General features: G+C 59.1%; 2 protein-coding genes across 5 annotated transcripts; both read left to right on the top strand.

Moving 5' to 3' along the window:
- The first annotated feature begins 43 nt into the window (after positions 1-43).
- Positions 44-4,875, top strand: NIPSNAP1 (nipsnap homolog 1). Its single transcript, XM_064726795.1, has 10 exons — positions 44-129; positions 1,186-1,313; positions 1,432-1,477; positions 1,777-1,871; positions 3,098-3,168; positions 3,255-3,395; positions 4,048-4,079; positions 4,178-4,272; positions 4,346-4,429; positions 4,535-4,875. The coding sequence occupies exons 1-10, from the start codon at positions 44-46 to the stop codon at positions 4,597-4,599; spliced, it is 843 nt and encodes a 280-aa protein (XP_064582865.1). The 3' UTR covers positions 4,600-4,875.
- A 680-nt stretch (positions 4,876-5,555) lies between these two features.
- Positions 5,556-22,792, top strand: THOC5 (THO complex subunit 5). 4 transcript variants are annotated; one of them, XM_064726778.1, is made up of 21 exons: positions 5,556-6,153; positions 7,068-7,119; positions 7,487-7,567; positions 7,938-8,081; positions 9,278-9,391; positions 10,648-10,745; positions 11,300-11,446; positions 13,677-13,791; positions 14,220-14,352; positions 15,226-15,303; positions 15,474-15,514; positions 16,649-16,748; positions 16,880-16,988; positions 18,662-18,763; positions 18,856-18,952; positions 19,207-19,321; positions 20,566-20,669; positions 20,752-20,839; positions 20,948-21,063; positions 21,601-21,791; positions 22,581-22,792. In XM_064726778.1, the coding sequence occupies exons 2-21, from the start codon at positions 7,084-7,086 to the stop codon at positions 22,642-22,644; spliced, it is 2,073 nt and encodes a 690-aa protein (XP_064582848.1). In that variant the 5' UTR covers positions 5,556-6,153; positions 7,068-7,083; the 3' UTR covers positions 22,645-22,792. The 4 variants fall into 4 exon arrangements, with proteins under 4 accessions (XP_064582848.1, XP_064582846.1, XP_064582849.1 ...); XM_064726776.1 differs by having other exon boundaries at positions 7,068-7,179; XM_064726779.1 differs by lacking the exon at positions 7,487-7,567 and having other exon boundaries at positions 5,557-6,153; positions 7,068-7,179.
- Positions 22,793-23,035: the final 243 nt, after the last annotated feature.

Raw genomic sequence — 23,035 nt, 5'->3', positions numbered from 1 at the left:
CCGGCGTGCACGCGCGGCGCGCGGCCCCGCCGCGGTGCGGAAGATGGCGGCGGCGGGAGCGCGCGGCGGGAGCGCGGCGCTGCGGCGGCTGCGGGGCGGGGGCGCGGGCGCGGCCCCGCGGGGCGCGCGGTGAGTGGGGACCCCCGCGGGGGCGGGGACCCCGGGAACCCCCGCCCTGAGAGCCCCCGCGGCACCCCGGGGTCCCTCATCCTCCCACCCCGCTCCCCGCATCTCCCCCGGCGGGGACGCCCCGCATCCTCCCCCCCGCACCCTGCAGCTCCCCCGGCCCCCGCATCCCTCCTGCTCCCCGCATCCCCCAGGTGGAGACCCCACCTCTGAGCCATTGCGGCCCAGGATCTTCCCTGCTTTTCGCATCACCCGCATCCCCCTCCCCTGATTCCCCCCATTCCCCCGCACCCCGCATCCCCCCGGGCCGGGACACCCGTATCCCCCGTTCTGAGACCCCTGAGCCCCACCCCTGTCCCCGCATCGCCCCGGGAGGGGACCCCGCACCCCGCTCCCCTGGGCTGCATGATCCCCCCCTGCGCCCCGCATCCCCCCTGCACCCCGCATCCCCCCTGCACCCCGCATCTCCCCTTGCGGGGACCCCGCATTCCCCCCGAGCCCCCCGAGCCCTGCCCGGACCCCGCTGCCCTCCCCGAACCGGCGGGCGGCCCCCGCAGTGGCCCCACGGTCGTTGCCTCGCTGGGGACAAAGGTCTGGCCGCAGCTCGGACCCGAGGGGCCCCGTCCCTCCCCCGCCACTGCCCGACCTTCTCCGGACACCGGAGCCACCGCTGGGGGCTGCTCCTGTCACCCCACGTCCCCTTGTCCCCTTGCCCGTGGAGGGGTCACCAGCCCTGGAGCAGCCCCTGGGGGATGTCCCCATGTCCCCTTGCCCGTGGAGGGGTCACTGTCACTGCAGTGGGGGTGCCCCCCTTGTCCCACACCCCCCGCGGTGTCCTTGCTCTGCTGGGCAGCACGGCCACCCCCTGTGGATGCAGGGGACAGACTGGAACTGGGGACAGACCCAGCCCAGACTGGGACAGGGCTCCCAGGACGAACTGAGCAGGAGCCCCGGGGCTCCCTGGAGGCCGAATAACAGAGGCAGGACTGGCAGTGAGGCCTCGGGATCCTGCTTGCCGGTGATTGCCGGCCATTCCCGGTGATTGCCGGTGTCCCTCAGGGGTTACTCCCGGGATGTGGAGGGCAGCTGGTTCCGCTCGCTGTTCGTGCACAAGGTGGATCCCCGCAAGGACGCACATTCCAACCTCCTGTCCAAGAAGGAGACCAGCAACCTCTACAAGATCCAGTGTGAGTGCTGCTGCCCCTGGGAGGAGGGCAGGCACAGCTGGGTGCCCCCCTCACCCACCCCTGGGACCCCCATTCCCGGCTCCCTGCCCGTTCCCAGCCCTTTCTCCTGTCCCCGCAGTTCACAACGTGAAGCCGGAGTGCCTCGAAGCCTACAACAAGCTGACGTGAGCACACTGAGGGGTCTTCTCAGTCTCCCAACAGGGTTTTGGGATGCTGTTCTGGACTGGCAGGGGTGGGAGGGCTCCTGGAGCTCCTGGGTGGATGTGTTTCCCCTGCTCTGTGCCTCAGTTTCCCTCCCTGGGGAATGGATGCATCCCCCAGGCTGTGCCAGGTCCTGTTTGGGAGGGCACAGAGGGCACTGGGAGGGCACAGAGGGGCACTGTGGGGTTTGGGAGGGCACAGAGGGGCACTGGGAGGGTTTGGGGTGCTGCCCCCACCCCACTGGCCCCTCTGTGCCCCACAGAGAGGAGGTGCTGCCCAAGCTGCATTCGGACCCCGACTACCCCTGTGACCTGGTGGGCAACTGGAACACATGGTACGGCGAGCAGGACCAGGCAGGTGAGGCCAGGCAGCCCCTGCTGCCCCAGACACAGATCTTGGTGGGGTTTTGGGGCTCTGCTCCCTTTCTGTTGCAGTGTATTTTTATACTTTGTAATAGTTTGTAACAGTTTTGTTTTTGTATCCCGGTATTTTTCCCGTATGGTTTATGGGAACTCTACCCGGTCCTTTTACCTGTGCAATCCCTCTTCTTTTCTGGGATCATCCCCAAATCCCCACCCTGGCTCTGTGTCAGTCACTCACCATCCCATCCCCTCCATCCAGAACTTTCCATCCAGGATGTCGAGTGATCAGCCAGAGGCCAGGGGTCAGCCCCACAGCGTTACCCCAAATCCTGTCCTAAATGTCCATTCCCAGTACCCATCCCTCAGGTCACTCATTGGTCAGTAAATGTTCTCTGTTTTAAATTTCCACCTCCCTTTCAATGTAACCTTGGCACATCTCCCAGGCTCCCTGAGGTTTGTGGGGGTCCTGAAATAAACCTTGAATTAACCCCTGCTGAGAGCCCACCCCCTTCATCTTCTGTCCTTGTCCCAGCGTCTCCTGTGCTGCAGGCGATCAGCCTGGCTGTCCTTCTGTCCTTCTGTACCCGATAGCCTGGTGTCCTTCTTACCGATCAGCGGTGTCCTTCTGTCTCTGTCCTTCGTACCTTGGATCAGCTGGCTGTTTCTGTACCCCCGGATCAGCCTGGCTGCCTCTCCTTGGATCAGCCTGGCTGTCCTTCTGTCTTCGTACCCCAGGGATCAGCCTGGCTGCTCTGTCCTGCCTTCTGTACCCAGGATCACTGGCTGCCCTGCCCTCGCTTCGTACCCCAGGGATCAGCCTGGTTCCTTCGTCCTTCTGTACCCCCAGGGATAAGCCTGGCTGCCCTCTGTCCTTCTGTCCTTCTGTACCCCAGGATCGCTGGCTGCCTGTCCTGTCCTCTGGACCTTTGGGGATCAGCCTGGCTGCCCTCTGTCCTTCTGTCCAGGTCAGCTGCTGCCTCTGTACCTTTGGGATCAGCTGGCGTCCTTCTGTCCTTCGTCCTGGATCAGCCTGGCTGCCTTTGTACCCCCGGGGATGGGAGAGTGCCCTCCACTGTTAACCATCTTGGGGTTCCCTCAGTGACACTCAGTGGGACTCAATGACACTCAGTGGCACTCAGTGGCACCCAGAGGGACTCAGAGGGTCTCAGTGTCACCCAGAGTGACCAGGACCCCCTTGCCCACCCCGTCCCCTCTTTGCAGTGCATCTGTGGCGCTTCTCGGGCGGGTACCCGGCGCTCATGGACTGCATGAGCAAGCTCAGGCAGAACAAGGTAACGCTGGGCTGGGGACCCCCCTGTGCCCCACGGGCCCTGTCCCTGTGACCCCTGTGACCCCTGTGACCCCGGGCTGTCCCCAGGAGTACCTGGAGTTCCGCAAGGAGAGGAGCCGCATGCTGCTGTCCCGCAGGAACCAGCTGCTGCTGGAGTTCAGCTTCTGGAACGAGCCCCAGCCCCGCCAGGGACCCAACATCTACGAGCTCAGGACCTACAAGCTGAAGGTGGGCACCACCCTGTGCCTCAGGGAGGGGTCTTCAGGCTGGTGTACCCCGGTTTTGGGGGGCAGCCCTTCAAAGAGACCCCATCCCATGCTCCCCTCAAGCTCCTGGATCCCCCAGCACCAACAGAGACCCCAAGTCAAGCCCCCCAGCCCTGGATACCCCAGCACCATTCAGGGACCCCATCCCATGGCCCCTGCAAGCCCTGATCCCCAGCACCACTGGGCACCCCAAGCCAGGCCCAGCCCAGCCATGGATGCCCCAGGCCATTGGGGACCCCATGCCACAGGCCTAAAACCCCCAGTGCTAAGTGGACATCACCCATGCCCTCCAAGCTATGATGCCCCATCCACTGGATCCTCTTCTCGTGCCATCCCGAGCCAAGACCCCCAGTGCACTGGGACCCCATCCCGTTCCCCAATCCTGGATCCCCCACCACCCCCATTTACCCTCCTGTCCCTCCCAAAGCCTGGTGCCCCCACCCCATGACCCATCACATGGGACCCCCAAGCCCAGGGACGCCATCCTAAGCCCATGTGTGCCCCCCACCCCATTGGGGATCCCATCCCAAGCCCATGGGTACCCCCAGAGCCACTGGGCTCTCCCAAGGTGGATGAGCAGTCGGTTCTCACTGTTTTTCCCCCCCTGTTTCCAGCCAGGCACCATGATCGAGTGGGGCAACAACTGGTAAGGCCCTGCTTTCCCAGCATGGAGGGGAGAAAGCTCCCTCTGGAGAAGGGGGGACCCCCAGGGGCAGCCCCCCACGTGCCCCCTGCTCCCCGCAGGGCTCGGGCCATCAAGTACCGCCAGGAGAACCAGGAGGCAGTCGGGGGCTTCTTCTCCCAGATCGGGGAGCTCTACGTGGTGCACCACCTCTGGGGTAAGGGGGGTCACCGTGGGGCACCCCCAGCCTTGGGGGCTGAGCTGGGGGGCTCAGGGTGCTCCCCCCACAGCCTACAGGGATCTGCAGTCCCGGGAGGAGACCAGGAATGCGGCCTGGAGGAAGAGGGGCTGGGATGAGAATGTTTATTACACGGGTGAGTGGGACCCCCACCCGCTTTGGGGACCCCCACGCGCTTTGGGGACCCCCTGGCGGTGCTGGGAACCCCCTGGCCTCACCTGTGTGTCCTTTGCTCCCCCAGTGCCGCTGATCCGGACCATGGAATCGCGGATCATGATTCCCCTGAAGATCTCCCCCCTGCAGTGATTGGGGGCCGGGTCAGGGGGGTCTCCCTGCACCCCCAGGGGCTCCCTGGCCCTGCTGGGGGGTTCTGTTCCTCTCCCCGGCTCCCAGCTCTGTCCCCCAGCCCATTTTGGGGGGTTGAGAGCAGGGAGGGGGAGGTGGGAGCCCCCCATCCTGTGGGGGTCCCCAGGATGGTGCTCCTGGGGGGGCTGCGGAGGTTGGGGGGGCTTAATTGCTCCTGATGAGCCCAGCGGGTGCCTTTGCTGCCAATTAAATATTTAATATGCTAAAGCCTCTCTGGGGGTGGGGAGGGTGGGACTGGGGGGGCTTGGTGGGACCCCCACTCCAGGCTGGTGTCACCTTGGGGCTGCTCTGCCCCACGTCATGGGTGCTTCCTGCACCAAAGGACCTCCACCCATGGGTGCTGGGATACACTGAGGGACCCCCCAAAACCCCAGTGCCACCGGGGACCCCTTTCCAAGCCCATGGATACCTCCCAGCTCCACCAGGGACCCCATCCCATGCTCCCCCCCAAGCTCATGGATGCACCCATGGCCATCAAGGACCCTATCCAATGTCCCTCCCAAGCTCCTGGATCCCCCAGCACCACTGGGCACCCCAAGGCAAGGCCCAGCCCAGCCCATGGATACCCCCCAGGCCCATTGGGGACCCCATGCCAAGCCCCTGAAACTCCCCAGTGCTAAAGTGGACATCATCCCATGGCCCTCCAAGCCTATGGATGCTCCCAGTGCCACTGGGCACCTCTTCTCGTGCCATTCTGAGCCCAAGGATCCCCCCAGTGCCATTGGAGACCCCATCCCCAGCTTCCCCTCAATCCCATGGATCCTCCCACCACCACCAATGACTCCGTCCTGTGCCCCTCCCAAAGTCCTGTGTGCCCCCCACCCCATTGGGGATCCCATCCCAAGCCCATGGGTACCCCCAGTGCTATCAGGGACCCCATCCCAAGCCCCCCCATCCAATGAGTACCTCCAGTGCCACTGGGGACCCCATCCCAGGCCTATGGGCATTCCCAATGCCATCAGGGCCCCTTTTCCATACCCCTCTGGCCAATGGGTACCCCCAGTGCCATCAGGGACCTCATCCCAAGCCCCTCCAACTAATGGGTACCCCCAGTACCACTGGGGACCCCATCTCTGGCCCATGGACACCCATCAGTGCTTCTGGGACCCTATCCTAAGGCCCCCTAACCAATGGGTACCCCCAGTGCCATCAGGGACCCCATCCCAAGCCCATGGGTACCCCCAGTGCCATCAGGGACCCCATCCCAGCCCATGGACACCCATCAGTGCTTTTGGGACCCCTCCAAGCTCCCCCCATTCCTGTGGGTGCCCTCCTACACCAGGACTCCCCCAGTCCCACCAGTGCCCCCAGTGTGGAGGTCTCACATGTGGCCACGCCCCTTTGTTGAGCCACGCCAAATTCATGAAGCCACGCCCCCCCGCGGGTCCTCCAGCGTGCCCGGTCCGCCAGGGGGCGCCTGGAGCAGCGGCCGCCGCTCCGCGCCGCGCTCTGTGCTCCGTGACGTCACTTCCGGAGGCGCGGAGGCGAGGCGCGGTGAGTGCCGGGGTGAGCCGGGACCCCCGGCAGGGGATGGGGGAGCGACCCCGGCCCTGGGGCTGCGGAGGGGCGGGCGGTCTGTGTCCCGCTGTGCCAGGGGCTCGGTGCAACTGGAGGGTCCTGCTCTGGGGGGCGAAGGCCCCGTGCTGTGGGAGCTCTAAGGGCTCGGGCCCATGTCCGGGGCTCTGAGGGCTCTGGATGGGCGGAGAGTCCGCGGCGTGAGGGTCTGGGGCGGCTCTGAAGGAGGGAAGGGCTCTCGATGTGCTGGGCTCTGGAGGGCGGAGAGTCCCTGGCGTGAGGGTCTGGGGCGGCTCTGAGAGGGTGAATGGCTCTGGGCTCGGTGTGCGGGGCTCTGGGGGTTCTGGGAAGCGGAGAGTCCCCGGCGTGAGGGTCTGGGGCGGCTCTGAGGGATTGAAGGGCTCTGAGCCCGGTGTGCTGGGCTCTGGAGGGCGGAGAGACCCCGGCGTGAGGATCTGGGGTGGCTCTGAGGGAGTGAATGGCTCTGGGCTCGGTGTGCTGGGCTCTGGAGAGGTGGAGTGTCCCGGGTCTGGGGGAGCTCGCAGGAGAGTTTGCTCCGGGATGGATGTGCGAGGCTTTGGGGTGTTCTGGAGGAGCGAAGGCTCCCGGGTCTGTGAGAGCTCTGAGGTGGCAAAAGTCGCAGTCCGGGGGCTCAGGGAGGGGCTGAGCGCTCGGGCCCGGGGTCCCAGGGGAGCTCAGTGGCACTGGGGGGCCGGGGGGCTGTGGTGGAGCGGACCCTGGGCTCGCTGTGCTGGAGAGGGCTGGGAGGTGCAGGATGGAGGGAGGCCCAGCGCACACTGCAGAGCCCCGGCGGGGCTGGCGGGAGGAGCCCGGGAGAGCCCCGGTCTGGGCGGGTTTGGCCCCCACGGGCTCACCCCGTGCTCCCTCCCCAGCCCTGCCGGCAGCACCATGTCCTCCGAGTCCAGCAAGAAGAGGAAGCCCAAGGTGATCCGCACGGACGGGGTCCCAGCCGAGGGCAAGCGGGGCAAGGGCGACACGGACCAGGTACAGACGTGCCCAGGGCCCCGCCCACACCCCTCTGTGCTGGCCTGGCTTTCCCTGCTGGAAAATAATCCCAGAGAAGCTGTGCCTGCCCCATCCTGGCAGCATCCCAGGCCACGTTGGATGGGCCTTGGAAGAAACTGGGATAGTGGAAGGTGTCCCTGCTCATGGGACTGGATGGGCTTTAAAGTCCTCCCTTCCCACCCAAACCATTCTGGAATTCCATGAATTGTGAGATCCAGTTCCCCCAGCTTCCAATGCCTCCTGAACTCCCACTGTGAATTCCTAAACCTGCTTCCATCTCTTTCAGGAGACACAAACACTCCTCTGGAGAGTGAGCTCAAAGCTGGAAGATCCCTCAGGGATTTGCATGGTGCCTTCAAACCCTCCCGTGAGCAGCAGGATAGTGTAGGATCAGCCAGAGTGGGGAGCGGGGTGGAGGAGGAGGAGGAATCACCATTCTGGATTGTCCTCTGTGGTCACATGGAGATCATGGAGTATCCTGAGTTGGAAGGGATCCACAAGGATCCTCCAGTCCAACTCCTGGCCCTGCACAGATTGAATTTGCCAATTCAAATTTATGACAATTAAAGACAGCCTGACCTTGCCAGGTGTTTTAGTGACTGGTGGGTTTGGGATTGTTTTAGCTGAGTCCTCTCCCTGTGTAAAGCCATGGGATTCATGGGCAGAAGTGGCAGCCCGTCCCCCAGAGCCCTTTGCAGGGGAAGGGATGAGCCACAGGAGTGTTCTTGCCTTGGCAGGATGCCAGGTACTACAGCGAGGAGAGCGAGGTGGATCTGCGCGACCCCATCAAGGACTACGAGCTCTACAGGGAGACCTGCCAGGAGCTCCAGAGGCTCATGGCAGAGATCCAGGAGCTGAAGAGCCGGGGCATCAAGGAGAATGTGAGCAGAGGCCTCCACATGGGGTGTAACATGTCTGTCTTTGGTGTTAATCCCAGGAGAAGGGCAGCAGGAGGTGTGATGTCTCCTGGACAGAGTCAGGGAAATGGAGCAGCCTCCCTTTGCCAGGCTGTGGGGCAGAATTGAGCTCTGGAAATGGAACAGCCTCCTTTTCCCAGGCTGTGGGGCAGGGATTGGGCCCCTGGAAATGGAACAGCCTCCTTTTCCCAGGTTGTGGGGCAGGGATTGAGCCCCTGGAAATGGAACAGCCTTCCTTGTCCAGGGCTGCTGGGGCAGGAATTGAGTTCTGGAAATGGAACAGCCTTCCTTGTCCAAGGGCTGCTGGGGCAGGAATTGAGTTCTGGAAATGGAGCAGTTTCCCTTTCCCAGAACCTTTTGCCAGGCTGCTGGGACAGGAATTGAGCCCCTGGAAATGGAACAGCCTTCCTTGTCCAAGGCTGCTAGGGTTGGAATTGAGCTCTGGAAGTGGAACACTTTCCCTTGTCTTGGGCTCCTGGGGCAGGGATTTAACTCTGGAAATGGAATAACCTCCCTTTCCTGGGCTGCTGGACAAGGAATTGAGCTCTGGAAATGGAACAGCCTCCTTTTCCCAGGTTGCTGGGGCAGGAACTGGGCTCTGGAAGTGGAACAGCCTTCCTTGTCCAAGGCTGTTAGGGTAGGAATTGAGCTCTGGAAATGTTTCCCTTGTCTTGGGCTCCTGGGGCAGGGATTTAACTCTGGAAATTAAATAACCTCCCTTGCCCAGGCTGCTGGGGCAGGAATTGAGCCCCTGGAAATGGAGCAGCCTTCCTTGTCCAACCAAGGCTGCTAAGGCAGGGGTTTAGCTTTGGAAATGGAACAGAGCCTCCCTTTCCCAGGCTTCTGGGGCAGGGATTGGGCTCTGGAAATGGAATAGCCTCCCTTGTCCCAGGCTCCTGGGACACATCAGGTGCCTCAGGCTGAACCACCCCTGTTCCTGCTGCTGAGGCAAATGGCTGCAGTGATTCTCTGAGGAGCCTGGACCCCTCGCAGTTGCTCCCAGCACAGCCCTGTGGTCTGGCAGCAGGAGGCTCCCTCAGCAGCCCCAGGGACATAAATGTGGCTCCACAGCAAAGCATGGAGCCTGTTTTGTGGCAGGAGCTCCCTGCAGAGGAGGTGCCAGCCGTCCCTCCTGCTTCCACCCCGTCTCCTGCCCTCAGGCCTCGGAGATCGACGAGCGGCGCGTGCAGAGCTGCGTGCACTTCATGACCCTGAAGAAGCTGAACCGCCTGGCCCACATCCGCCTCAAGAAGGGCAGGGACCAGACCCACGAGGTGCCAGGAGGGGCTGGGAGGGAGGAATGCAGCCTGGGATTAGGGGGGGCAGAGATGGGGCAGGTCCTGCCTGCTCTGTGTGTGTGGGGTGAGGAGTTACACCTCAGCCAGGTCGTGGGGTTTGTTGGGAGGCTCTGTCTTGGTTTGAACAGACAGGAAGGCAGAAGCCTCCCTTGGAATGGAAAATGCAACCCCCCTCTGAATTATTATAATTTTGAATTTAAGAGGTTCTCAGGCAAAAATATGGGAATAAGAATAGCAGTTCTCTACTAAGAAAATTAAAAATATAAATGCAATAGTACAAACAACAAAAAAAACATTGACAGAGTGAGAGCATGCCCTGTCCCCCTGTGTGTCAGGGGGTGTCCCAGCCCCATCCATGGGGGCTCAGCCCTCCTGCAGTGCCAGCTGTGGCTCTGCTGCAGCAGGGATCCTGCACAAGGGGGGAGTTTTCCTCTGCAGCTCCAGGGCTGCTGCAGATGGGCCTGGGCTCCCTCTGGCCATGCAGGGCAGCAGAAAGCTGCTCCTCTGGCAATGCAGGGGGCAAAGGCTGCTGTGCTGTGCCAGGCTCAGATTGGATCCAGGTAGGAATGCTTGGCTCCTCCCCTGGGCGGAGCATCTCCCCATGGGATGCTGGGATTGGATCAGCCCTGCAGGGACACTCAGTGGCCATGGACAGCAGAGATCTCCTGGAGGGAGGGTTGGCTGTGGGAGAGATAAAGAAAAAACTGCCCATGGACAGCAGAGAACTGCCCCAGCTCTGACAGATGGGGACAGAACACACAGCCCCAGCTAAATCTTTCAACCTGAGACAGGCTCTGATCCTGATAAACTCCTGCTGGGTGCAGGGCAGCTGTAATAAATCAATAATGAAGGAGCAGTATCTGGTTTTCTCTCAAGTGTAGCAGGAGTCAGAAACTCTGTTTCAAGGGTCTGGTGTTGTGCAAGTGTATCAAGGGGTGGGTGATTGGCCTGGAAGCTCCATACCCGGAGTTCTCAGAGAGGGGACTGTGTGCCCCAGCAAATGAGCCCTGTCCTGTGACTTGGCTTTGAGATGTGCAGGAAGGAGCAGGATCAGTTTCCTGTCACAATCCTTTGCTCTTCCAGCCCTTAAAAATGTCATTCTTCCCCCAAAAAACTGTTGCATACCCCAAAACCTGCTGTCCCAAGCTGCTGTAGTGACGGGGTCTTGGTGACTCTCTCTTGGTGACTGTTTTTCCTGCTCCATCCCTGCTCTGGCTGTGTCTGTGTTTCAGGCAAAGCAGAAGGTTGATGCCTATCACCTGCAGCTCCAGAACCTGCTCTATGAGGTGATGCACCTGCAGAAAGAGATCACCAAGTGCCTGGAATTCAAGTGAGCATGGCCAGGGAGAGGAGAGAGCACTGGTGTGTCTGGGATGGGTGGGGGATTCCTGAGTTTGGGAGCTCTTCCCACATTCACTGTGGGAGCACAGTGGGTGCTCCAGGTGTTTGTAATCATGGAATAGTTTGGGTTAGAAGGGACATTGAAGCCAGTGCCACCCCTGTCATGGCAGGGACACCTCCCATGTCCCAGGCTGCTCCAGCCCCAATGTCCAGCCTGGCATGGGCACTGCCAGGGATCCAGGGGCAGCCACAGCTGTGCCAGGGCCTGCCCACCCTGCCAGGGAACAATTCCTCATTCCCAATATCCCATCCATCCCTGCCCTCTGGCAGTGGGAGCCATTCCCTGTGTCCTGTTCCTCCATCCCTTGTCCCCAGTCCCTCTCCAGCTCTCCTGGAGCTCCTTTGGGCACAGACAGTGGAGGTCAAAACAAGCTCAGCTCACTGATGGTGGTGGCTCAGCAGCAGGGACCAGTGGGACATTCTCCTGTGGGACACATTGAGCACTTCCCACTTTTCCCTGGTCTGATCCATGTGTCCTGGCAGGTCCAAACACGAGGAGATCGAGCTGGTGAGCCTGGAGGAGTTCTACAAAGAGGCCCCCCCTGAGATCAGCCGCCCTGCCATCACCCTGACTGAGCCCCACCAGCAGACCCTGGCCCGCCTGGACTGGGAGCTGGAGCAGCGCAAGAGGTGGGTCAGGGGTGTTCCCATTCTGTGCTCCTGCACTCCAGGGATCTGGGCACACACCTGCAGTTCAGGGTGTCCATGTCCCACTCCAGGGATCTGGGCACACACCTGCAGTTCAGGGTGTCCCCTGTCCATGTCCCAGCTCCCAGGGCACTGTTTTGCAGAGATAATCAAAACTCCACAACTTTTGTGGAAGTTGTAAAGCCGGTATGTTTATTGTATGTATGTTTATTACAGCACTGGGCACATGTGGGAATCGTTCTCCTAAAATGATATGTGTACTTCTGGGAACTTCAGGTCTCTTTTTATCCCCCTCTCAGATACATATGCATACAATTTCACAGTAGGTTCATACATATTCATTTTTATGAAGTTCACGTGACATTTGCTGCTAGTTCTTCTGTATCAGAAAGAATTCCCAGGTCAGGTTGACTTGCTCTCACAGCAGTCTCTGTCTCTCTCTATCACCCTCTGTCTTCCCCCACCCTTATCTCTGTCCTTCACTGAAGCAGTTTCTCTGAGCCTAGGCTTTGCAATCAGGCTAAAAAGCTCTGTTTTCTAACCACAGACTCAACTCAAAAATGTACACTTCACCTAAATCAAAATGGATTTCTACCCTAGAAAATTTCCACTTTGCTTCAGCACACACCTGGAGTTCAGGGTGTCCCCACTCCGTGTCCCAGCTCCAGGGGTCTGGGCAGACACCCAGAGCTGCTGGGGAGCAGATGTAGGGATGAAGTTTTTCACACCCTCTTGTGTGGCTGGGAGATTCCCTCTGTGCAGAGCTGGCCTTGCTGGGATCCTTGTTCCATAGGTCAGGGAGTTCTCTGGCACTGCCTGATGATCCAAGGAGCAAAGGGAGCCCATCCTGGCTGGAGCTGCTGCCATTCCATGCCATGCTGTGGAGCTGCCAACCACGCCAGGCTGGGCCAGCCCTGTGTCCTGCTGCTGGCGTCACCGCTGTGCCAGGGCTCAGCTGCTCCCTGACTCTTGCCCCCTGGGAAAAGCAAACATGACACAGCATTCCTGTGTTTGGATAACAGGCAGGCAGTGTCCAGGAGCACCTTCTGGAAAGATCAGTTGGAATGTGCTGGTGGGTGCAGCCTGAGGGCAGCTCAGCAGAGCAGATGAGGTGCTGGGTGCCTCCAACCCTTCATGCTTCCCTTTTCCCAGATCCTTTCCCTAAAATCTGGCTGCTTTTGCCTGGTGGAAGGCACAGGCAGGATCCTCCAGCTGGCTCTGCCTGTGACACAAGCAGAGGAGTGTTCACCTGCAGATCTCTGATCATTGCAAACCTCATGGAGACCCTCAGCTGCTCATTGAATTGCTGAGAGGCCTTGGAATTCCCAGTCCTCACTCTGTGGTGTCTGAGGAATGCCCCTGTCCTTCTCCCACCACTGCTGAGGTGGAACATGGCCTGTTCAGCTGCTCACAAGCAGATGCCAGTGGTGCTCTGGGCATTTTCTGGTGATGTTGGGGTTGTTGACATCCATCCATGATTTATGTTGGCGTTTTTAGCTGTGCAACCCCATTGGATTGGCTTTGGATTCTTCTCCACCTTGTGTGAGGTGCCTCTGGAGTGGAGTGCAGGGATTTCACAGCTCTGTTTTGGGAAGGTGTGTGAACACTGCAGCTTGTGTAGGAGCCTCTTGGGATGTGCATTGACCCCCACAAACACAGTTTTGCTTGGAAACAGAATCCAAGTTCTGCAAGGTCAGGTCTGTTCCCCCTTGGAGAACCCTTGTCCTGGGCAGATCCCTGCTCCTGCTGGGAAAGGGCTTGCAGGCAGCAGCAGTGAGGGGATTTGCTGTGTTCTCCCTGAACACAAGGTATCCAGGGCTCAGAGCATCATGGTGCTTGCATTTTCCTGGGTTTTCTCTGTTGAACCTTGGCTTTGTGACATGAAGGGACAAAGCCTCTTAGGGAGCTCAGAGGGGTCATGGCTGCTGGCAGCAGAGCCTGGTGTGGGAGCAGATCTCCTGAGGGAAGAGCCAGTTCCCTTTGTGGAGCACAGCACAAGGCTGAGCTTCCCCTTTTCCTTGTCTGTTTTCCATCTCCAATCAGTTCCTTCCTGCCTCCCCTTGCCCTTGGTGTTAGGAGCTCTGTGTTTTCCCCATGTCTGAGCTCTCCTGGTTCCTTCTGTCAGGGCAGGGATGCTGGGGCTCATCATCCAGGTGGACCCCAGCAGGTTTAGAGCTGTGGTGGGTGGCAGTGACAGAATTCCCTCCCCTAGGCTGGCAGAGAAATACAAGGAGTGCCTGACCAGCAAGGAGAAGATCCTGAAGGAGATTGAGGTGAAGAAGGAATATCTGAGCAGCCTCCAGCCTCGACTCAACAGCATCATGCAGGTACCTGAGCCCTGCAGGAGGTCACCCTGAGGGGCAGCTCCTGGGCTGGTTTGGGTTTGGAGATGTTTCATTCCCATTCGGGGTGGGCAAGGGGCAGATCTGAGACCCCTCCAGAGTCTCCTTTTTTATTTATGCAGCAATTCCTGCAGAACTGCAGCTGCAGGAGCTGCTAAATGGGCCTTTCCCTGGAGAGCCCCACGCAGTCCCAGCCCCCTGTGGCTGCCTTGGGAGGGAAGAACAGGAGGAGGAGCTGGGTTATTTCCAGATCCAAAACTTTCCCAGTGAGACAGCTGCCAGCCCTTTCCTGGGGCTCTCCATATTTAACCCTGCACCACCACTGCTGTGGCAGCTTCATCTCCTGCTCTCTCGGGGCGAGGATGATGAGCTGTTCCCCTCCCAGTGCTGAAGGCTCTCCCTGTCATTCCCAGGCCTCCCTCCCTGTGCAGGAGTACCTGTTCATGCCCTTCGACCAGGCTCACAAGCAGTACGAGACCGCCCGGCACCTCCCGCCGCCTCTCTACGTCCTCTTCGTCCAAGCCAGTGCCTATGGACAGGCCTGTGGTGAGCACCGAGGGGCCAGTGCCCCCCCAATGCCCCCCACAGACCAGACTTCACTCCTGCCTGCAGCAATCAACACTTTTTGGGGTGTTTCCCCCCTGTCTGCTCTGCTGTCAGATTCTGCTGAGCGCAGAGCAGCGGGGTGGCCCCACGGCGCAGTGAGGCAGCAGCATTTGAAACCTTGTTTGCTCAGCTGCCTCGCTGGGAGAAGTGCTTGGGAAGCTCCCTTCCCACCCCTTCTCCCCTTGCCAAGGTCAGCAGGGATGTCCTTGCAGCCTGTGAGCTGGCTCAGTGCTGTCACAGCTTCCCCAGAGCTGTCACCCCCTGCCTTGTGCCACCTGGGGACCCCAGGCCTTGTAGAGGCCATTCCCACAGCTCACTCAGAAACCTTCATCCCTTTATTTTGGGGGGGATTTCTGCGGCCTCCCTGAGCTGGGAGGGATTTCCTGGAAGAGGACAGGAATCAGGAATCCCACTGGCCTTTGCACACCTCCTGTGTGGTGAGGGCTGTGGTGTGACCTGTTCCTCTCAGTGCCAGAGGAGCATGGAAGGACACGGTGGTGCTTGGCCACACCAGGTCCCTGCTTGTCCCAGCCACATCCCAACCTCCCTTGGCTCTTAATAAACATTTGGCCCTTATGGTTTCCAGGGAGACTCCCCCAAAACCCAGCGTTTTCCACCTTCTGACCCCATCCTGCCCAGGAGATCCAGCCCAGTGGTGGCCTCCCAGAACCTTCCAGACACCTCTCCTCCCACTGGCCTTTTGCTGGAGCTTCCTTCAGCAGGAACCAGGAGCTTTAGGGGCAGGGCTGCTCTGCTCACTGCCTTTGCAGCAGGAATGGCATTCCTAACTCAGTTTTCCTGTCTCCTCTGCAGATAAGAAGCTGGTGGTGGCCATTGAAGGGAGTGTGGAGGAAGCCAAGGCTCTTTATAAGCCACCTGAGGACTCACAGGGTGAGTTGTGGTGTTGCCCTGGGGACTTGTTCCTGTGTGTGGGCAGCTCCTGGGACCCTGCCTCTGTTGGGAGAGGGGTGTCAGGGCTTGGGAAAAGCCCTGGTGGTCCTGCTGGTGGTGGGAGAGCTGAGCCCTGGGTGGTCCCTGCTGACACCCCTCTCTCTCTGCAGATGATGAGAGCGATTCCGACGCCGAGGAGGAGCAAACCACGGTAAGGGACAGCACTGCCCCCCTCTGGGGAGAGCTGGGGCTGGGAACTGCCCCTGCACGCTCTGAGTGTGTGTGGAACTGCAGTGATGTCAAATGCTGACCTTTCCTGGGAGGAGGGAGCTGCCATTTCCAGCTGGTGTCCCAAATGCAGGAGCAGGCAGGGTACAGAGCTGCTCCTCTTGTGTCCCATCCCTGCAGCTCCGGCTGGAGCTGCTCCACTTTGTATAAATAGCCTGAGGGCAGGGAGCTGTGTCCAACAGGGAGGGATCTGTGTCCATCCCGTGCCAAAAGCATTCTCTGCACCAGGGCTTGTTCAGCACTCCTTGGAGGAAGTGTTTCTCCTACAAATAATTCCTGCTGGATGCTGAGGGGAGGATGGAGGTGCTGGTTGCTCCCAGCAGCAAAGCCTGAGGGGGCTCTGGGCCTCCACTCCCACCAGCAGCAGCAGTGCCAGGTGTATGGGGCTGCTCTGTGGGGAAGGGTAAAGGGAAGGGTCTTGTGTCCAGAGAAGGGAATGGAGCTGGAAAGGGCTCAGCGTGGAGCAAAGGAGGCTCAGGGGGAATCTTGTGGCTCTGCACAGCTCCTGACAGGAGGGGACAGCCGGGGGGTCGGGCTGTGCTCCAGGGAACAGGGACAGGATGAAAGGAGATCTGCCAGAGGAGGATATTGGGAATATTCCTTCACAGAAAGGGCTGCCCAGCCTGGCACAGCTGCCCAGGGCAGTGCTGAATCCCCATCCCTGGAGGGATTGAATAACCATGTGGTTGTGGCACAGGGGGACATGGGGCAGTGGTGGCCTTGGCAGTACTGCAGGGATGGTTGGACTTGATGCTCTCAGAGGGCTTTTCCAGCCTAAAGGATTCAGTGATTCCAGGTTCTGCCTCTTGCAGTGGGAAAGCTTTGGGCCAGTAGGTGCTTGGCTTTGTCTCCCAGGAGTGGAGACATTCCCTGGAGCTGAAGGAGTGACAGGAGCTGAGCTGAGTGAGAGTTTCCTGCTCCTCTCCCTCCCCAGGACAGTGTGACTGTGGTGCTGGGGGTTGTGGAGCTGGACTGGAGGGAAGGAGCTGTGTGCTGGGAAGGTCCCTGGGTTGGTGAGGAGCAGGGGAAGGCTCTCACAGCTGTTTTGCCTCTCCAGAAGCGGCGCAGGCCCACCCTGGGCGTGCAGCTGGACGACAAACGCAAGGAGATGCTGAAGAGACACCCCTTGTCTGTCACACTGGACCTGAAGTGCAAAGGTGAGGGGCTCTGGGGTGGGACAGCAGCTCAGGGACTGTCCCCAGCAGCACCCTGGGGATCTTGGAGGGAGCTGGAAGTGTGGAGGGGTTTCTCTGAGTCACCACCAATGTCACCCCTTCTGTGTGGGCAGATGAGAACGTGCTTCACCTGACCTTCCACTACCTGATGAACCTCAACGTCATGACAGTGAAAGCCAAGGTGACCACTGCCATGGAGATGACCACAGCCATCAGTGCTGGGTAAGGAGAGCCCTGTGGGGAACCAGCCTGGAGATCACCAAGCAGTGACTTCATGGGGTTTGGGAGCCCTGCAGAGCCTGGAAGTCACTGGGCAGTGACTCCATGGGATTTTGGAGCCCTGCAGAGTCTGGAGATCATTGGGCAGTGACTCCATGGGATCCAGGAGCCCTGCAGAGCCTGGAGATCATTGGACAGTGATTCTGTGGATTTGGAGCCCTGTAGAGCCTGGAGATCATTGAGTTGTGATTCTGTGAGGTTTGGGAGCCAGCACAGCTGGAGACCATTGGCAGTGATTCTGTGAGGTTTGGGAGCCCAGCACAGCCTGGAGACCATTGGGCAGTGACTCCATGGGATTTTGGAGCCCTGCAGAGTCTGGAGATCATTGGACAGTGATTCTGTGGGGTTTGAGAGCCCTGCAGAGCCTGGAGATCATTGGACAGTGATTCTGTGGGATTTGGGAGCCCTGTAGAGCCTGGAGATCATTGAGTTGTGATTCTGTGAGGTTTGGGAGCCCAGCACAGCCTGGAGACCATTGGGCAGTGACTCCATGGGATCCAGGAGCCCTGCAGAGTCTGGAGATCATTGGACAGTGATTCTGTGGGGTTTGAGAGCTCTGCAGAGCCTGGAAATCATTGGGCAGTGACTCCTTGGGATTTTAGAGCCCTGCAGAGCCTGGAGATCATTGAGCTGTGATTCTGTGGGATTTTGGAGCCCTGCACAGCCTTGAGCTCATCAGGCTGTGATTCTGTGGGATCTAGGAACCCTACACAGCCCAGAGCTCATCAGGCAGGGACCCCTCTGCCCCTGTGGGTCTGGGAGCCCTGCACAGCCCAAGCACCTTCCTCCCCCTCTCCTCTGCCATGACAAGCCAGACTCAGGGAGTTTGGGAGCGTCTCAGCAGTGCCAGAGCTGTCAGGAACTGGGGAAAAGTCTCTCCTGCTGACACATTCAGCCTCCCTCCCACAGGCAGAGCCTGGCAGCTCCCTCACCTGCCTGTTCCTGAGGTCACCTTGTCCTGAGCTCCAGAGATGCAGCTGCCTGTGCTCCCCAGAGCCTGCAGAGCCTGATTGGTGTGAGGGAAAGCTGAAGTGGCAGCTTTGGGAGCCTGCCCAGGGAGCTCCCAGCGGCTGCCAGCTCTCTGGTGGCTCTCCTTGGCACAGGAGGTGCCTGAGGAAGGGGGAGGTGGGAAAAGCTGGTCTGGGCTTGCCTGGGAGCAGGTGCTGCCTCCCAGCCTGTCCCATATGCAGCCTCCTCATCCTGTTGGGGTTCTCTTCCTGCTGCAGACACCCCAAACCCTCTGTGACAGCAGCTGGAGATCCTGTGCAGGGCGTTCCCTCCTCCTGCTGCCCTTGGCTGTGTTACCCCAAAGCAGGGAGGCTGTGCCTTGAGCCAGACCCCAAATCCTGCAGCCCATTGTGCTTGGTCAGTCCTGTGAGTAGTCAGACATGAGGAATTTCATGGCACTAGAGGGAGCAGCTTCCTGGAAGAGCAGGAGCTGGGGCCCTGTGATTTCCATCCTGGAGACAGCTCTCCCTTTGGAGTGGAATCAGGGGAAAGTCATTCTGCTCTTGAGCTCATGAAGCTCATAATCCCTTCTCTGGGCTTGGAGCCTGTTCATGGAGGGATGAGGAGCCCAGACTGCTGCTGACTGACCTCTCCTCTCTTTCTGCCAGGGACCTGCTCTCCCCAGACTCCCTCCTCAACTGCCTCTATCCAGGGGACCACGGCAGGAAAACGCCCAACCCGGCCAACCAGTTCCAGTTTGATAAAGTGGGGTGAGTGTCACCCAGGCCATTGCCTTTAGTTCCTGGCTCCAGCACAGCAAATCCTCCCTGCTTGATGTGACCCTTCCTCATTGTCCCCACAGCATCCTGACCCTGAGTGACTACGTGACAGAGCTGGGACACCCCTATGTGTGGGTGCAGAAGCTGGGCGGCCTGCATTTCCCCAAGGAGCAGCCTCAGGCATGGCACAAACCCCTCCCTTCTCCCCCACAACGTTGGGCTGACCTTTGGGGTCCTGTCCTGTCCCCCTGCTGGCCCCATCTGCCCCCAAACCATGGCTGGGGCAGGCTGAGCTGGGCTGGATCTGTGTGTGGGGCCACACTGATGTATTTCCTGTCACACATGTGGCAGTCCAAGCCCTTTTAGTGCCTGAATGATGGGTGCCTGTCCCTGTGGGGATGTGGCTCCTGGCCTGACATCCCTCCTGCCCACAGCACACGGTGGCTGCTGACAATTCCCTGAGTGCCAGCCACATGGAGCTGACAGTGAAGCTGCTCCGGAGCCGCCTGCAGTCCCGCCTGGCCCTGCACAAGCAGTTTGCATCCCTAGGTGAGTGCTGGGCTCCCCACCCTGCCATGGGGACAGGGGTGCAGTGGCACGGTCCTGCCAGGCTCCCTGCCCATTCCTTGGGGACAGAGATGTAGTAGCAAGGTCCTGCCAGGCTCCCTGCCCATTCCTTGGGGACATGGATGCAGTGGCACGGTCCTGTCAGGCTCCCTGTCCTTTCCATGGGGACAGGGATGCAATGACAGGGTCCTGCCCATTGTTTGGGGACAGAAGTGCAGTGGCAGAGTCCTGCCAGGCTCCTCACCCTTCTCTGGGGACAGGGGTGCAGTGGCAGGGTCCTCATGCAGGGAAGCATCTCTTCCCTGCTCAGCCAAGCTCCAGGTGGCCATGGTCCTGAATCCCAGTTATTCCAAGCTGCTGGCCCATCTTCAGCCAGTGCTGAACTGGGAAGGAGAGTGGAACATCAGCAATCACAGGAGAGGAGACATCAGCTGGCTGATGTGACATTTGATGGGTGGCAGTGCCACCCTCAGCATTCTCAGTTGTTCCCTCAGCCCTTGGGAGTTGTAGGAATGAAGGAACTGCCCTCTTTTGTGTAGCATGGGAAGGCTGTGCCCTTTCCAGTGCCCAGCACCTCTTTGGGAATGGCCATCCCAGTGCTGGGAAGTGATCTGGGACATGGTGGGAGGTGAACTGCACACCATGCATGTTGTGTGCTTGTCAAGCAGCTCAGGGATCCAATGGGATCACAAGCCAGGAATCCCATGGGATCACAAGCCAGGGATCCAGTGGGATCACAGCCCAGGGATCCCATGGGATCACAAGCCAGGGATCCAGTGGGATCACAGCCCAGGGATCCAGTGGGATCACAGCCCAAGGATGCCATGGGATCACAGCCCAAGGATGCCATGGGATCACAAGCCAGGGATCCAGTGGGATCACAGCCCAGGGATCCCATGGGATCACAGCCCAAGGATGCCATGGGATCACAAGCCAGGGATCCAGTGGGATCACAGCTCAAGGATCCAGTGGGATCACAGCCCAGGGATCCAGTGGGATCACAGCCCAAGGATGCCATGGGATCACAAGCCAGGGATCCAGTGGAGCTGCAGGCCAAGGGTCCTGTGGGATCACAGCCCAGGAATCCCATTCAGTCACAGCCTGGGCTCTGCTGGGCACCTGGTGGAGCTGCAGGAGGATGGCATCGTGCCCAGGTCCCGCTTTGGGAGTGTCCCCACTGCAGGACAGTGGCAGAGCAGTGTCCCCAGCCCTGTCCTTGCTTTCAGAGCACGGCGTTGTGCCGGTGTCCAGCGAGTGCCAGCAGCTCTTCCCCACCAAGATCGTCTCCCGCCTGGTGAAGTGGACTGCCATTCCCTATGAGGATTATGCTGTAAGTGCTGAGCACAAGGCTGAATCCCTCCCTTCCAGCTCCCACGTGGCACTGCAGCCATCATTCCTCTTTCTCCTCTCAGGAGCTGCCCTACACTAAGGATGTGATAGAGGCTGGCTTGGCTGAAGACACTCACCTCTACTACATGGCCCTGATAGAGAGGGGAACAGGTAAGCACCTTTCCTTCCCTTGGGAGCTCCCAATCCTCATCCCAGGGCAGCCTCATGGCTAACCCCCCTGGCTGGAGGCCCTGTCAGTGACACCTTTTTCCTGCTCAGCCAAGCTCCAGGCAGCTGTGGTGCTGAACCCTGGTTATTCCACGCTGCCTCCTGTCTTCAGCCTGTGCCTCAACTGGAAGGGAGAGAGGAACAGCAGCAACGACGACAACATTCGGGTACTGTGGGGTGGGGGCTGCATTTTTGGGGTGTCCCCAGCAGATCTGTGCCCATAACAAGGGAATGTTGGGGTGAGCTGGTGGCTGGACACTCCTGTGTGACGGTGTTCACAGGAGTCTCAGGTTGAGGGAAGAGATGAGGATCTGACTCCATGTTTCAGAAGGCTTGATTTATTATTTTATTATATATATTACATTAAAACTATACTAAAAGAATAGAAGAAAAGATTTCATTAGAAAGCTAGCTAAGAATAAAATAGCAAAGAATGATAACAAAAGTTTGTAGCTCAAGCTCTCTGTCTGAGATTCACTGTGATTCACTATTAATTACAAACATCTAACATGAGCTAATTAAAGATCCACCTGTTGCATTCCACAGCAGCAAATAATCAATGTTTACATTTTGTTCCTGAAGCCTCTCACTTTCTTAAGAGGAAAAATCCTAAAAAAAAGATTTTTCATAAAAGATGTCTGTGACACTCCTGGGATTGCAGGGTAGAGATCCAAGCCTGTGCCAACCTCATCCCTGTTTTCCAGGCCATGGAGAGCGAGGTCAATGTCTACTACAAGGAGCTGTGGGGGCCCAAACCTGGCTACCAGCTGCTCACCAACCAGCTGCAGCGGCTGTGCATGGTGCTGGACGTGTACCTGGAGACAGAGCCCCACGATCCCAGCGTGGAGGGGCCCAAGGAGTTCCCCCAGGAGAAGATGTGTCTGCGCCTGGTCAGGTGGGAGCTGCCTGGGGGTCAGGGTGCTGCCAGGGACCCTGGTGGCATTGCTGCTCCTGTGCGCGGGGGCGTGAACGGCCCTGGAATCCGGCTGTCTGGTGAGGGGCGAAGGCCAGGGCCCCTGCGCATCTGAAGCCAGCCCCCCTCGGCGTCTTGGCCTCGGGCTGAGCTGGGGGATAGCTCGGAGCAGCGCGGTGAGAGACGAATTAGGAGGCGACCACTTGCTGGGGGTAAACTGTCGGTTTATTACAGAAGAACCAACAAGGAGGGGAAACACCCAGCAAATGGCCCTGAACAGGGGGCAGGAGAGGGTTTTAAGGAAAAAAGGGGGGAAGAAGGCAGGGAAACCCGGCTATCCAATAGAAATACATATTTGGAGGTATGAAACATAACTGATATACCAAAGTAACCAATTGTTATAAATCATAGGAGGGGCTCCGGGGTTACAGCCAACCGTAACTCCCAGAGAAAAGAAAATTCTCGAAACCTGGGAGGAGAAAAATAGTGATTGACTGACCCCAAGGAGGAAACAACTTTCACTTTATAAGAGAAACCAAGGGAGGAGCAGTTTCATTTCCATAGCAACCTAACTGGCAGGGTAGCAGCAGGAAGTAATACAGAAAATGGGGGGAGCAAACTAACAAACTTAAGAACACACCACAGCACTCCTGGAAGCCTGTCCTAGAGGGATCAGCCCCCATAATAGCCCCAGAACTGGGCCTGTTCTGTGGGTGCTATGGGAGGTTCCTGATCCCTGTGCTCACAGCCTCCCTTCTTCTCCTCTTCCAGGGGTCCCCTGCGCCTGAAACCCTTCAAGTTCAACTACCCCCAGGGGTTCTTCAGCCACCGCTGAGCAGCCCTGGGGCTCACTCTGGGATGGGACTCGTACGCTCCATGGGAGGAGTGTTCACATCCTGACGTTTCTGCTCCTTTTACAATGTTTTGGGGTTTGTTTGAAGGTTTTGTAGTCAAAGGGATTAAACTGAGCTAAAGAAAAACTATGTGGGTGCCTTGTCTGTGCAGAGGGGCTGGGATGAGGGAGCTGCGAGGGCTGCAGCAAGCCTTGTGTCCCAGCCCTGGGCTCTGACTGCCTTTCCAGGGTTGCTTCCTGCCTCCTGACTTCCCTCCCCAGCACAGGGACTGGGAGCTGAGGTGGCTAAAAACTGAGGTGGCTAAAAATAGCCCTTTCAGAGCCCGCAGTGCAGCCCCAGCCTGTCCTTGCCTGCTGGCTGCCAGCCCACTCA

This window comes from Zonotrichia leucophrys, chromosome 15, assembly GCF_028769735.1.
Source record: "Zonotrichia leucophrys gambelii isolate GWCS_2022_RI chromosome 15, RI_Zleu_2.0, whole genome shotgun sequence".
Taxonomy (NCBI): Eukaryota; Metazoa; Chordata; class Aves; order Passeriformes; family Passerellidae; genus Zonotrichia; species Zonotrichia leucophrys.
This window is presented reverse-complemented; position numbering and strand designations above follow the sequence as displayed.